This window comes from Sceloporus occidentalis, unplaced genomic scaffold (genome assembly GCF_023333645.1).
Source record: "Sceloporus occidentalis isolate IW3139 unplaced genomic scaffold, rSceOcc1.0.p SCAF_13, whole genome shotgun sequence".
In the NCBI taxonomy this organism is placed as follows: Eukaryota; Metazoa; Chordata; class Lepidosauria; order Squamata; family Phrynosomatidae; genus Sceloporus; species Sceloporus occidentalis.
This window is the reverse complement of record NW_028316993.1, coordinates 5,368,003-5,380,500: the sequence shown is the minus strand read 5'-3', so window position 1 is coordinate 5,380,500 and position 12,498 is coordinate 5,368,003. Positions and strand designations below refer to the sequence as shown.

Below are 12,498 nucleotides of genomic sequence, written 5' to 3'. Positions count from 1 at the left end.
TAGGAGGGACTTCCTGACAGTAAGAGTTGTTTGACAATAAAAGACACTTCCTTGGAGTGTAGTGGAGTCTCCTTCCTTGGATGGCCATCTGTTGTGTATGCTTGGATGGAGAGTTCCTGCATGGCAGAATGGGTTGGGCTGGATGGCCCTTGTGTCTCTTCCAACTCTAGGATGCTATGATTCTTCCATTCTTGATTTTCTATTGGGAAAGGACGAGAAGGGCTTCTGGCCCAAGCCACGAGGTCCCAGGCCGCTGCTCCGCTCAGGCTGGGCTTGTGGGCCACCAAAGCAAGCGAGTGAGTAGCCAACTCCAGTCAAGGCTGGAAGGACTCGGCTCTGGGAAGCCTGAGCTGCGGCAAAGGAGAACATGTAGGTTTGCTGGCTTATCCGCCACTATTTAATGGATGGAAACTGGGAAAGATGTGGCGAAGCAGCATTGGAACCTCGCCATGATGGCAAAAGGCATTAATGAAGCATACAAAGCGAGGAGGAGCTGCAGCCCTTTGCTTTGCCAAGACTTCCCTTTGCTCTTCCTGCTGCTGAGTCCACTGAGTGCCAACGCCTCAGAGTCCCAGTCCTGGGAAAAGACAGGGATCATCACAATCACAATCACAACAATGGATTCAGTTTCAGGCAATGAAGTCAGCTGAGGGCAAAGGAGGAAAGTGGGAGGAGGGTGAGAGAGAAGGCCAGAGCAGAAGGCAGAGCCTGGAAATGTGGGGGCCTGGGCTATGATGCCCAGAATGCCCCAGCCAGCCTGGTCACGGGGGCATTCTGGGAAATAAAAGGCCAAGGGACATATCTCAGGTCACGCAAAAGACAGGGATCTAAAATGTCTTCCTCTCCTGAAAACAATGACCCTCCGCAACAGCAGGGGGCGGCCACAGAGATTGGCCGGATGTGGAGAGAAGCCGTTCCAGGGGAAACCGGAAGTGGCTGCATGTCTCTAAAAAGATGGGAGGCGAGGCCTTTCGAAGGGAGCAGAAGTAATTTAGAAACGTTTTAAAATAAGCCGGGTTTGCGCTTCCATTTGCCGCATCGGCCATAGAGAGGAAAGGCCTTGTCTAGGCTCCTGGTAACCATAGAGGCGGCGCCGGGCATCGAGAAGCGGAGCCTAGAGCGCCCTCTCCGCTCTAAAGGTCCTTTTCAAACGCCGCGGAGGGCGGGAGAAGGGTCCGAGCGGCCGACTGAGAAAGAGTGAGGCTAATGCGAGTGCGCATGCGCCGGAGCCAGGTGAGCCCTCGCCATTGGCCGATGAGCGCCCAATCAGGGGGTGGGGTTACATCGCGCGGAAGCCTCGCCCCTTTCGGTTACTATGGTGATTCAGCCTCCCTGCCTCTCCCCCACCCGCGGGAAACTCGGGGTCATTAGTCCCCGGATATGGAGGTCATGACCTTTGACCTTCCAGTCAATAACAACAAATAATACAATAATAAAAGTAATGCAGGATAACAGAATATAACAGTAGCAGCAGCAGCAGGAATAATAATAATAATAACAATCATAAGACCTTATTACTGTTTTTATTAGTAGTACAAATAAGTGCTCTGGAAGGCCAGGGTTCGAATCCCGGCTCAGCCATAGAAACCCATTGGGTGACCCTTGGGCAAGTCCCCTCTGAACCAATCTTGCTGAGGAAACCACTGTGATAGGTTTGCCTTATGGCCAGTAATACAATATAATACCAATATAATATAGTAATATGATATAATAGTAATATGATACTATACTAAAAGAATATAGTATTGCATTACTAAATAAATAGATAAATAAATAACATTACTATTATTATTCCAATAAGTGCTCTGGAAGACCACGCTCGGTCATGCAAACCCACTGGGTGAGCCACACTCTCTCAGCCTCAAGGGAAGGCAGTGGTGGCAAACCCCTCTGAATAAACTTGCCAAGAAACCCTGTGAACGATTTGCCATAAGTCGGAAAGGACTTGGAGGCACACAGCAACAACAACAACAACAACGAAGAGTAAAAGACAGTGAGAAAATTCATCACTCACACCATTGAAATAGAACTGGACGCCATTCGAAGGGAGGTGTGGGTGCTGTAGCTTCTCCTCCCTCTTGCAAACCGCTAAACCTGTTTCAGGATTCGAAACTGAGGTCCTGTCTCCCCCATTCTTTTTTCTTTTTCTTTGCCAGGAATTGGAGAGATGGAGTCTCAAGAGGCCAAGAAGGTCCCCGAAGGGAGAAAGAAGTTCACCGTGAAGACACAGGATGAAGAGAATGTGGCCCCAGTAAGAGAACAGGTTTAGCACCAGGTTCATAGAATCACAGAATCCTAGAGTTGGAAGAGACCCTTCAAAGGCCATCCAGGCCAACTCCCTTCTGCCATGCAGGAATACAAAGAATCCTAGAGTTGGAAGAGATCCCAAAGGGCCATCCAAGTCCATTCTGCCATGCAAGAATGCCTAGGATCCTAGCATTGGGAGAGACCCCAAGAGCCATTCTACCATACATGAAGGCAAAGAACCCTGGAGTTGGAAGGGACCCCAAGGGCCATCCAGTCCAGCCCCTTTCTTTCTGCCATCCAGGAACATAGAATCATATAGTTGGAAGGGACCTCAAGGGCCATATAATCCAACCCCCTTCTGCTATTCAGGAATACGTAGAATCCTAGAGTTGGAAGAGACCGCCCCCCAGGGCCATCCACTCCAGTCCCCTTCAGCCATGCAGGAATACACCATCCAAGCCCTCTCTTTGACAGACAGCCACCCCTCACACTACCCACCAGCTTACTTCTCCAGTAGAGTGTGCACAGGTTTTTTAGTCACTTCATGTCTTCTCTCATGCGCTCCCATTTCCAGGTGAAGCCCCTCTTCAAGCCATCTTCCACAGCAAGACCCTCGCAGGCCCCCGAAGCCTCCGTCGCATCAGGCGGAGCATCCTATGCAGACTATATTGTTGGGCAAGCAGATGCCCCTTCAGCCTCCCCAGTGAAACAAGGAGCATCCGGCACTGCAGCTGCAAAACCCACAATTTCTGGAGTGCCTCCACCCCGTGACCAAAACAGGACCACCATAGCCACGCTAAGCGCAACGGAAGAAAATGGTGCCTCGAACCCAGTGCTGAAACCCGGGGCAAAGCACAACAGCATCATTGTTAGCCCACGGCAGGTGAGGGACATCTCCTTCTCAATGCCCTTCATACAATTCAGCTGGCATTTTACCACATCTATGGTAGCTCTACCATGGATCATTACCTGACAGTCAGGTGGTGCTGACAGGTTGAGATTGGTAAATGGCAAGCTGTTATTTTGGGGTGGCCTTTAAAGCTTTTATGCAGCCAGCCCATCCTTCCTTTTCATGCATGGAGAAATTCACCCCCCAAAATCAGGTTTTGTTGCTCCTAGGAGGCTTAAGGGCAAGGGATTTTGTGTTTGGACAGTTTGAGACAAGGAGCACAGGCCCACCTCCTTCTGGGGTACATCTACACGGTAGGAAGAATGCAGCTTGAAATAATGCACTGTAGAACTAATGTCTTTTAAGTGCTGTAGCTCCATTCTAGAGAATCTTGCGTCATCCAGCTATGGAGGAGGGAACATCCTATCATGGGTTGAGCCCTTTCATTACTCTGGTAGGAAGGAAATAGAGTGAGCAACTACCACTTTGGCCTTCTTTTCCCAAAAGTACTAGTGCCTCACAAAACTACAAATCCCAGGATTCTGTAGTGAGATGGAGCCATGGCACTTAAATTGGTGTCAAATGGCATTATTTCTACAGTGTAGATGCACTCCTGGAAAGCCAGAAATCAAAACTGGAAGGGCTCATCTGATCCCTTCCTTTTCCTGTTTTCCTTGAAATTTTGTTTTTCCTGTAGTGACACCCACCTTTCTGTCCTTCCTCCCCCAGCGGGGAAATCCCATTCTGAAATTTATCCGCAATGTGCCTTGGGAGTTTGGTGAGGTTGTTCCGGATTACGTATTGGGCCAAAGTACCTGCGCCCTTTTCCTGAGGTGAGGAAAAAATTACAGTAACACATACGATTGTGCTTTGCTTCAGGTTTTCTAGCCCTTTCCACCTTGTATGCAGAAGTCCAGATTCAAAACAGAACTTTTCACTCATAGTTAACATTACTTTTTAATTGTCACACACTGTTACAAGCAATACGTTAAATGTCGCGTGTAGCTATGCCCTCCGCAAAATGTCATTTTCGGAACAGAACATATCTCTCATTAGCTTCACAGAAGCTTCACTGTCACTTGTTAACAGCTTCCCCTCACAGAAGTCAAAATGTTCATGAATGTTCTGTCACATTATCACAACAGTAACTTCTGGCAGCAGCTTTGCAGTCAGGCAGGCTATGACAGCTTCAGCTACAGAGAGCAGGGGAAAAACCTTTCAAGAGCTTACATTTGAAACCAGAGAGATCAATGGATCCCAAGATCAGAAGAGAGACTGGTGTTACATGGCAGCATATCAAACTGCTGCAGAGCCAAGCATTGGGCCATTAATTCTGCTCAGACACAGCATCTAAGCTGGAAGAAGAGCAGGGTATCTGTCTTCTGATTCAACAACCGCTGAAGTGAATTCATTTCTTGGCTAAGAAGTTGCTCAGTGCAATCTAAAGGCCCCAGCGACCTCTTCTCTACCACTGTTTCTCCTTTTGGGAAGGAGGAACAAACTAATACCTACTTGCTATCTTTCCTTAGCCTCCGGTACCATAACCTGAACCCTAATTACATCCACAAACGACTCCGAAACCTGGGCAAGGCGTATGCGCTGCGGGTGCTCCTGCTTCAGGTCGATGTGGTGAGATATTAGGCTGCTAGGACAGCCTCCCCTCCTGTTAATTAACATCCTGCAAGCTTGCTAGATCCATCTTGCATTTTCCCTGTTCAGCACTCTAAACCCTGGGCCACCATTTCTATTTCTCCCTCTCTGCAGCTTCTGGGAATTCTCCAACCATCAACTGTCAGGGGCTGTAGCTGGACAGAATAAACCACCTTGGGTGGGATCCAACCACTGGATTCTATTGACCTTTCCATTCTCCAGTGATTCCTTCCTTACTTCCTTGGCCCTTCTCTGCTACAATCTCCTTCTCCAGCCTTCATTGGCTCAGCTAGCCAAATCCTTCTTTATTTCCTTTAGAAAGACCCGCATCAGGCTCTGAAGGATCTAGCGAAGATCTGCATCCTTGCCGACTGTACCCTTATCCTGGCCTGGAGGTGAGGACCACAGACCCAAATGGACGACGGGTGGGAGAGGATTTGTTGGCTTCTGTCTGCATGCACACTTTCAAGTCTCCTGTAGACTTTTGGCAACCCCATGGATTCTGTAGGGTTTTCTAAGGCAAAAAATCCTCAGAGCTGATGCAGCCTGAGAAGGGTTGTTAATAACAAGGTGACATGGAAGTCTCAATTATAGGTTTGCCATAAGTCAAAGCTGGCTTGAAGGCAGTTAACAAAAACAAAACCTTGTAGCTGAGGGTCAGTATGTGGTACTGGTCAGTGTTGGGCTAAGACTTCACTGCAGGGCTTAAACCCCTGCTTGGCCATGAAAGCCCACTTGGTGACCTTAGGCAAGTCACCCTTTGTGAGCCATAGAGGAAGGCCATGGCAAACCTCTGAAGAAATCTGGTCAAGAAAACCATAGGAAATGGTCTACATAAGTCAAAATCAACTTGAAGACACCTAACAACATAAACTTAACAACAAAAACAACTTAATGGTTTCTTTTTCGTACCTTTAGCCCCGAGGAAGCTGGCCGTTACTTGGAAACATACAAGGCCTATGAGAATAAGCCAGCCGACATGTTGAAGGAGAAAGTGGACCAGGACTACAAATCAAGAGTAAGAGCTTTTCTCCCCTTTGGCATCATTGTGTAAAGGGCAGGCTGCCAGGATCTACAGTAGCTTAATGTCCCTCTGTTTAGTTCTGTTTGTATGGATCCCCATCTTTCTTGTAGTTTTTATTCGCTGGTCACATTCGGATCTTCTCACTATTGCCAAGTTGTCAGTGTCTAGTGTCTGTTCCTCTTCCTACACACTCACAGCCTCAACAGCTGGAGGGGGAATGAGGTAATACTATGTAACTGGTTGATCTATAGCACTGGTTCCCGAACTCTGGCCTTCCAGTGATTTGGACTTCAGCTCCCAGAATCCCAGAGCACTGGCCAAGATGGCTGAGGCTTCTGGGAGCTAAAGTCCAAAACACCTGGAGGGCCAGTTTGGGAATTACTAATCTATAGACTCAAGGGAGTATACAGCCTTGCATGGCATGTGGTTGGACTTCATGGCCCTTGAGGTCTTTTCCAGCTATGACTCTTGTGGTGCAAAGATTGAGAAAGTGTGCCGTATAAGATGCATGTGGGATCCCCAGCCCTCTCAAAACTGTAAAAATATTCCTGGACCAATTTTCATGATTTTTCACCACAAATCAGCCAGAAGCATTTCCACTCACTCTCTCACACCTCCCTGAGGCCTTAACACCCCTTGTCTCTAAAAAAAAATATTAACAGCGCAAGTCGGTTAAAAGAAAACTCAAAGTCTGGCAGCTGGGAATGGTGCGTCACTTCCAGTGCACCCTGAATGGAGTGGAAATTGCCCCCTCCCTTAACCTTGCAGTTGTCTCCCTGTGGTTTAAAACAAGGAAGGCAGCTCAAAGGCTTGTGATGTTCTTGGCCTAGAGCCCCCAGCCATCCTTGCCAGCACAGCCAGCGTGAGGGACTGCAGTCCAAAGACATCCAGGGGGCTGCAGGTACCTTCCTGCTGCCTTAGAGGATTACCCCCCCCCCCCCAAATCTCTAACCCTTTGGCCACACCTGAAATGCTGCTTGGTGCTTCTTCTCTGAGCTTTCCTGAACAATGATTACCCAGAGCTGCAGCCAGAATCTGGTGTCCTGACATTCACAAAACCCTTTGCTAGAGGTCAGATGCACTGCAGATGCTTTCGTTCTCTCATTCCAGATGACAGACTGCCTAACCAGCGTGAAATCAGTGAACAAGACAGACACGCTGAGCCTGCTCTCTACCTTTGGAGTGAGTCACTTCCCTTTGTGATGGAGCATGGAGGGGTGTGTGGGGGGACCAAATGCCTTCAGAAACACACATGTCCTTTGTCTCCTAAAACTTCATTTTTATCCCAGCAGTGTGGGACTAGTTGAGAGGACCGGCTAGCAGCCCTGTTATTTCTTTGCTTCTTCCACTTAGCTCTGGTGATGTAGTTCTGAGGGATAAGACTCAGCACAGATAAAGTCCTTGGTTTAGATGCCCTTTTATTAGCTTCCATTTCACTCACTCTTTAACCAGTCTCCTTTTGTACTGATGAATCTCTTCTGAGCACACACACACACAGCCTGTTCTCTTTTTGGACCCTGTTTAATTCTAAAGTCTCATTTTTGCTTTGCAGTCTCTGGCCAACATTGTCCAAGCCTCTAAGGAGGACCTGTCTCTCTGTCCAGGGATTGGGCCCCAAAAGGTAAGTAGAGAAAGATGCTCAGAACCACAAAAGATGTGATCAAGTAGCTTTAGGAGAAAATGTGACTCCAGGTCTTCCTAACCAGCTGCTTTATAAGTTTCCCAGTTATTTATTTTTTTTTGCATTCAGAGACAAAGTAGGAAAACACATCAGCTGTCAAGAGAGGCTGGATCTGCAATTTCAGCAACATTTCTCAACCACCGACCAAGACATGTTATTCTACAGCAGGGGTGGGCAAGTATGGAGTGAGCAGGGACCATTTCTCTGCAGCAGGCCACACTGTTACAGCGTTGGCATGCTGGAAGGGACATCACATGACTTCCAGGCATCATTTTGGCTGAGTTTCTGCCTCACTCTTTCCAGCTTTTGGGAGGAGAGGGGAAGAAACGGCCACATTTGCAGCTAGTTTTTGGATCACCTGAAAATCAGTGCCAAATGGGTCTGGGGGCATCAGGGGGCTGGGTGTGGTCCCAGGGGAGAGACTTTGCCCACCGCTAGTCCACTGGATCCTTGGGATATTCAGAGTGGCTGTTTAGGCATCTGCCAATATGAGGTGAGTCTTTCTTTGGTCAAATCTGCACTGCAGAAATAATGCAGTTTGAAACTGCTTTAACTGCCATGGCTCCATCCTGGGATTTGTAGTTTGTTGTGGCACCAGGACACTTAAGAGAAACTACAATAAATCCACAAATCGCAGAGTTCCATACCATTCAGCCATGGCAATTATTCCAGTGTCAAACTGCATTGTTTCTGCAGTGCAGATTAGAGCTCTGTTACCTCCTCCACACCGAACCCATGGCCTTATAATGTTACACAGGCAGGGTTACATCCACACCATACTTTCCTGGAAATTAGTGACCGGAACATCCTTTAGCTAGACCATCATGGGGGACCATGAACATGGTGACTCTTAGAAGAAGGGACAAAAGCAAAGCAGGTGAGCAGAAACATCCGCTTTGGAGAGGGGGTAACACAGAAGAGCTCCCCTCCCATTTACAAAAACCTGTGGGATAGTCCTTCTGGAAACCCCAAAGATGTCTTCCCCTGCCCACTCCCTGCAAAACAAAACAAAACAAAACCCCATATCTGCTGACCCTTCTCACTTGTCCCTCTTCCTTGCAGGCCAAGAGGCTATTTGAGGTCCTACATGAGCCATTCTTCAAAGTTCCTAAGCGTACAGAGGCCTCTTGCGAGGAGAAAAGCAAAGACTAACCATCTGCACAGACGCGCATTTGATCAGCAGTGCTCCTCCCACCCTGAGAATCCAAAGAACCTTGTGGAAGTCCAGAAGAATTTGGAAAAAGAAATGAAGCCTTACTTTACTGGTGGCTATTACAATACTCCCCCCCCCATTCACCCCAAAAATAAAACACCAAGGAACAGCCAGAACAGAGAGGTAGTCACTTATTATTCTGTTCTCTTCATATGGGGAGAGAACCTTAAACAACAAAATACATGGGTTCCTTGTTCCATCTTTGCAATTCCAGATTCCTCATTTAATTCAGAGGTTGCAGAAGGAACCCAACTAAGGATATGGGAAAGGGACAACTCTGCTATATGTCCAGCAAAACACATTTGGGGGCCAACACACCTCCATCTCACCATGCATAACCAAACCCAACACTGGTTGGCTACTCAGAGGGAAATTTTGCAGGTTTCTGAGGGGAGGGCAGCTTTCCTGGATGAGACAGGAGCAGGATGTCTCTCCCCCAAACCACCATGCCCTGGGCAGAGACAAAAGACAAATACTTGGGAGTCCTTTGGCTCCTCATCAAACAAAATCCAGTCCTGTCTATGCTGCTTCCTTCTTGTGTTCCTTTTTCTTCTTTTTCTTGTGCTTCTGGCTTAGTGTCTCCATGCTGGTTTCCAGCAGCTCCTCTTGAGCCAAGCCTTCCCCAAAGGAGGATGCCAGCGCATTGCAGCCCTTCAGTTCCTTTTTCACAGAGATGGGCTCCAGCAACATGGTGCCCCCTGCCTGCTCTGAGGGTGCCTCCTCCTCCATTTTCTCCTTCTTCTTCTTCTTCTTGGACTTATAGCCCAAGAGGCCCAGCTCTTCTGCTACTAAGCCAGAGGTGTCCACCGTGGGGCTTCCCATCCCATTCTCCCCACTCATGGCCTCTTCCTTGATGGGGAAAAGGTCTATTGACAGCAGAGCCTCCTCGGTGGTGGCCTCCTCTTCACGCTTCTTCTTGTTCTTCTTGTGCTTGTGCCGAACCAGCTCCTCCACCCCTGTGCTGCTGATTTCTCTCTCAGGGGTATCAAACTCCGACTGCAACCCAGGCTCAGGTTCAGAGGGCTGAGTGAGAGAGCCAAGCCCTCCCAGTAGCTCTTCGCTCTCCAAAGCCTCCTCCTTCAGCTTCTTTTTCTTCTTCTTCTTCTTCTTTTCGCTGGGCCCCTGTTCTGAGAAGAGACTTTCCTGAGAAGAAAAGAGCAAGCTGCTGCTTGGCTGAGATTCCTGCTCACACAAGGCCTCTCCGTTCTCTTCCATCCTGTTTTTCAGCTGATGATGGCTTTCTTCTCCTTCCCAGTGGTCCGCAGCTGCCATGGATTCCTCTGGAGGCGTCTCTGGGACTCTGTCCACCAGATCCGTTTCTTCTTCAGGGTCTCCCATGTATCCCACCATCTTCAGCTCGCGTTTCTTCTTCTTCTTCCTTTTCTTCTGCGGGGGCTCCTCTGAAGCTTCTCCCAGAGCGGGTCTCTTCAGCTGGCCCCCAAAAGGCACGAAGCGCTGCTTGAGGCCTTCTGGGATCTGCGGGGTTTGTCTGTCCGCCACTGGGAAGAGGGCTGGGTTGGCACTGGCATCCCCAAATCTCTCCCAGATGCTCAGGGACCCACTGAAAGGTGGCGCGCAAGTGAGCTGATCCTGGTGGCCTGATGGGACTAGAAGGCGGGCACAGATATCTGAGGCCCCTGGAGTCGCCTGGACGCTGTAGACTTTCTGTGTCCCATCTGTCTGTGGCACTTTGAGGGTCTGGGAGCCCGAAAGGGGCATGATGTGTCCCTCGAAGCTGGGAAAAAGAAAACAGCAGGGTTACCAACAATGAGCATTAACTATGAAGTAGAAGAAATAGCCTCCCTCACCTCCTGCCCTTCAACAAAGCACTTTATGGGACGTTATGGGAAGGCTGCTTATAGAATAATAATAAATTGTATTTATATCCCACTTCTCCCACAGGATCAAGGCAGCCTATAGAGATGCCCACCCCTTTATTTAAAGGTAGCAAGAGGTGGCTGGAAGATTTTGGCCCTGATTCCTCCAGAACAAGGCCTCACAACAGTCTCTGTAAATTCTTACAGGTGCGCACTCTTGCACAGAGCGCCATACCTTTCTGGACTGAAGTCAGCAGGGGCTCTGATCAGAAGGAGACACTTGGAAGGGTCCTGGAGCATCCTGAGGGAGAAGGGGGGCCCAGGAGCAAAGCGGCTGGCACAGAAGTCCGGGGGGCACTGGAAGCGGGGCGGCCCTGTGGGGAAAGAGAAAGGCAGGGGAAGGAGGTCAGAGAAGCAACCATGATTCTCTATGGGCAAGTATGGTTTCCCTGTTAACAAATACTGTCATTTGGTTTATTTCGTCCCCTCTCCTGGGATGTATTTGCCCAAAGAGAAACCATACTTGCCCAGAGAGAACCATTGGAGAGTAATTGCCCATAGGGAAACATTGGGGAACATTTGCACATAGGGAAGCATTGCAGAACACTTACTCATAGGGAAACATTAGGGAATACTTGCCCATAGAACATTGGGAAATACTTGCTGATAGGAATACAGATAGGAAAACCTGCACATAGAGAATCATTGGGGAATACTTGTCCATAGGGAAACATTGAGGAATACTTGCCCATAGGGAATCATAGGAGGATCCTTGCCTATAGGGAAACATTGGGGAATCCTTCCCCATAGGAAAGCATTGGCAGCATTCCCCAATGGTCCTCTATGGGCCAGTATGGTTTCCCTATGGGCAAGTCCTGTCCTTTGTTTTAGTCTGTACCGCCTAAAAAGAGGGGGATCCCCCCAAAACCCTGCTCCTCCCAGATTCCAACCCACTGAAAAGCAAACTTCACTTGGCTACCTAGGAGCAAGAGAGCTGCTGTGGTTGGGGGGGCATTCTGGGTGTTGCAATCCTGTCCTGTGAAGGGGCTTGTTGGAAAGGACCCCTGGGCCCCATAACATACCTCTTGGGCGCCCCATAGCTGCTGCCATAGGCCTAGGCTTCCCCCTTTCTTTCCCACGTGGAGCAGCCTTCTCCTCCTTCTGGGGCTGCTGCTGCTGCTTCCTGACTCTGCTTCTGGGCGAGACCATTCTGCGACAACGGGGGGAACCTCCCAGGGAGCGCTCCGCTCTAGTGCGCATGCCCGGCGGGGATGACGCAAACGCCTCCTCCTCCCCCCGTAGAAGGACTTGGTACCGTCCAGGCTCTTAAAGGGGAGGCGCCGCGGCTTATTTATTTTTGTCGGCCGAACTGAGGGGAAGAATTATTCTGTCCTTCCAGATCCCTGGGGGATTCTGGGAGCTGTAGTCCACAAAGGTTCCAAACTCTGGCCCCTGGCCCTGCATTCATTAGAGCCTTGCAATCCCGCACCTCGCCGCTGGGTGTCACTGTTACAACAGGATTCATTGCTCAAAGGCTGTTCTGGGAAATGACATGTTTTGCAGCCCTGGCAGAGCTGTCCCTGGGCAGACGAAGGGCAAGCTGCTTGGCTCCAAGCTGGCGCCCTCCAGGGGAGTTCAGCCACAGTTCCCATCATCCCCAACCTGCAGGATCAGCCCTGGCGAAGGTGGATGGTGGGAACATCTCCCGCAAACAGCGGCACTCCATCATTTTGTTACCCATTAATCTCCATTTCACCCCATTTCTTCCGGGATCTTGGTTCTCTTTGTAAAGAAGGCTTTATTCCCACTATTTGATTAAAGAGGGACCCTCCAAAATGATGCAAGCTTTCAAAGGCAAAGGTGTTAAAACTAGGTGTTTAGTGTTTTAGGGATTGGGGGACTTTTTCTTCCGGGATTGAAATACTTCCAAAGCCTGTCTGATTTTGGAAGCTAAGCAGGATCAGCCCTGGATAGTAC

General features: G+C 49.2%; 2 protein-coding genes across 7 annotated transcripts; one reads left to right on the top strand and one right to left on the bottom strand.

Annotated features, from left to right (window-relative positions):
• The first annotated feature begins 915 nt into the window (after positions 1–915).
• Positions 916–8,643, top strand: ERCC1 (ERCC excision repair 1, endonuclease non-catalytic subunit). 5 transcript variants are annotated; one of them, XM_089478347.1, is made up of 10 exons: positions 916–1,233; positions 2,157–2,251; positions 2,822–3,130; positions 3,866–3,969; positions 4,666–4,765; positions 5,105–5,181; positions 5,705–5,804; positions 6,921–6,992; positions 7,363–7,431; positions 7,561–7,781. In XM_089478347.1, exons 2-10 carry the CDS (start codon positions 2,168–2,170, stop codon positions 7,678–7,680), a joined length of 1,035 nt encoding a protein of 344 aa, XP_089334473.1. In that variant the 5' UTR covers positions 916–1,233; positions 2,157–2,167; the 3' UTR covers positions 7,681–7,781. The 5 variants fall into 5 exon arrangements, with proteins under 5 accessions (XP_089334473.1, XP_089334478.1, XP_089334475.1 ...); XM_089478352.1 differs by lacking the exon at positions 7,561–7,781 and adding an exon at positions 8,554–8,643 and having other exon boundaries at positions 917–1,233; XM_089478349.1 differs by lacking the exon at positions 916–1,233 and adding an exon at positions 1,267–1,318 and having other exon boundaries at positions 7,561–7,873.
• A 398-nt stretch (positions 8,644–9,041) lies between these two features.
• On the bottom strand, positions 9,042–11,723 carry POLR1G (RNA polymerase I subunit G). 2 transcript variants are annotated; one of them, XM_089478345.1, is made up of 3 exons: positions 11,604–11,723; positions 10,757–10,895; positions 9,042–10,439 (listed from the first exon to the last, which is right to left on the bottom strand). In XM_089478345.1, the coding sequence occupies exons 1-3, from the start codon at positions 11,629–11,631 to the stop codon at positions 9,224–9,226; spliced, it is 1,383 nt and encodes a 460-aa protein (XP_089334471.1). In that variant the 5' UTR covers positions 11,632–11,723; the 3' UTR covers positions 9,042–9,223. The 2 variants fall into 2 exon arrangements, with proteins under 2 accessions (XP_089334471.1, XP_089334472.1); XM_089478346.1 differs by lacking the exon at positions 10,757–10,895 and having other exon boundaries at positions 11,604–11,687.
• Positions 11,724–12,498: the final 775 nt, after the last annotated feature.

What these genes read in the sequence shown, in the direction of transcription:
- ERCC1 (XM_089478349.1), top strand. Translation starts at nt 2,168, where the DNA reads ATGGAGTCTCAAGAGGCCAAGAAGGTCCCCGAAGGGAGAAAGAAGTTC. An exon ending in ATGAAGAGAATGTGGCCCCA is followed by an intron (nt 2,252 to 2,821) that starts GTAAGAGAACAG and finishes TCCCATTTCCAG; the next exon opens with GTGAAGCCCCTCTTCAAGCC. An exon ending in ACCTGCGCCCTTTTCCTGAG is followed by an intron (nt 3,970 to 4,665) that starts GTGAGGAAAAAA and finishes ATCTTTCCTTAG; the next exon opens with CCTCCGGTACCATAACCTGA.
- POLR1G (XM_089478345.1), bottom strand. Translation starts at nt 11,631, where the DNA reads ATGGCAGCAGCTATGGGGCGCCCAAGAG. An exon ending in AGCTATGGGGCGCCCAAGAG is followed by an intron (nt 10,896 to 11,603) that starts GTATGTTATGGG and finishes CTTTCCCCACAG; the next exon opens with GGCCGCCCCGCTTCCAGTGC. An exon ending in GCTGACTTCAGTCCAGAAAG is followed by an intron (nt 10,440 to 10,756) that starts GTATGGCGCTCT and finishes TCTTTTTCCCAG; the next exon opens with CTTCGAGGGACACATCATGC.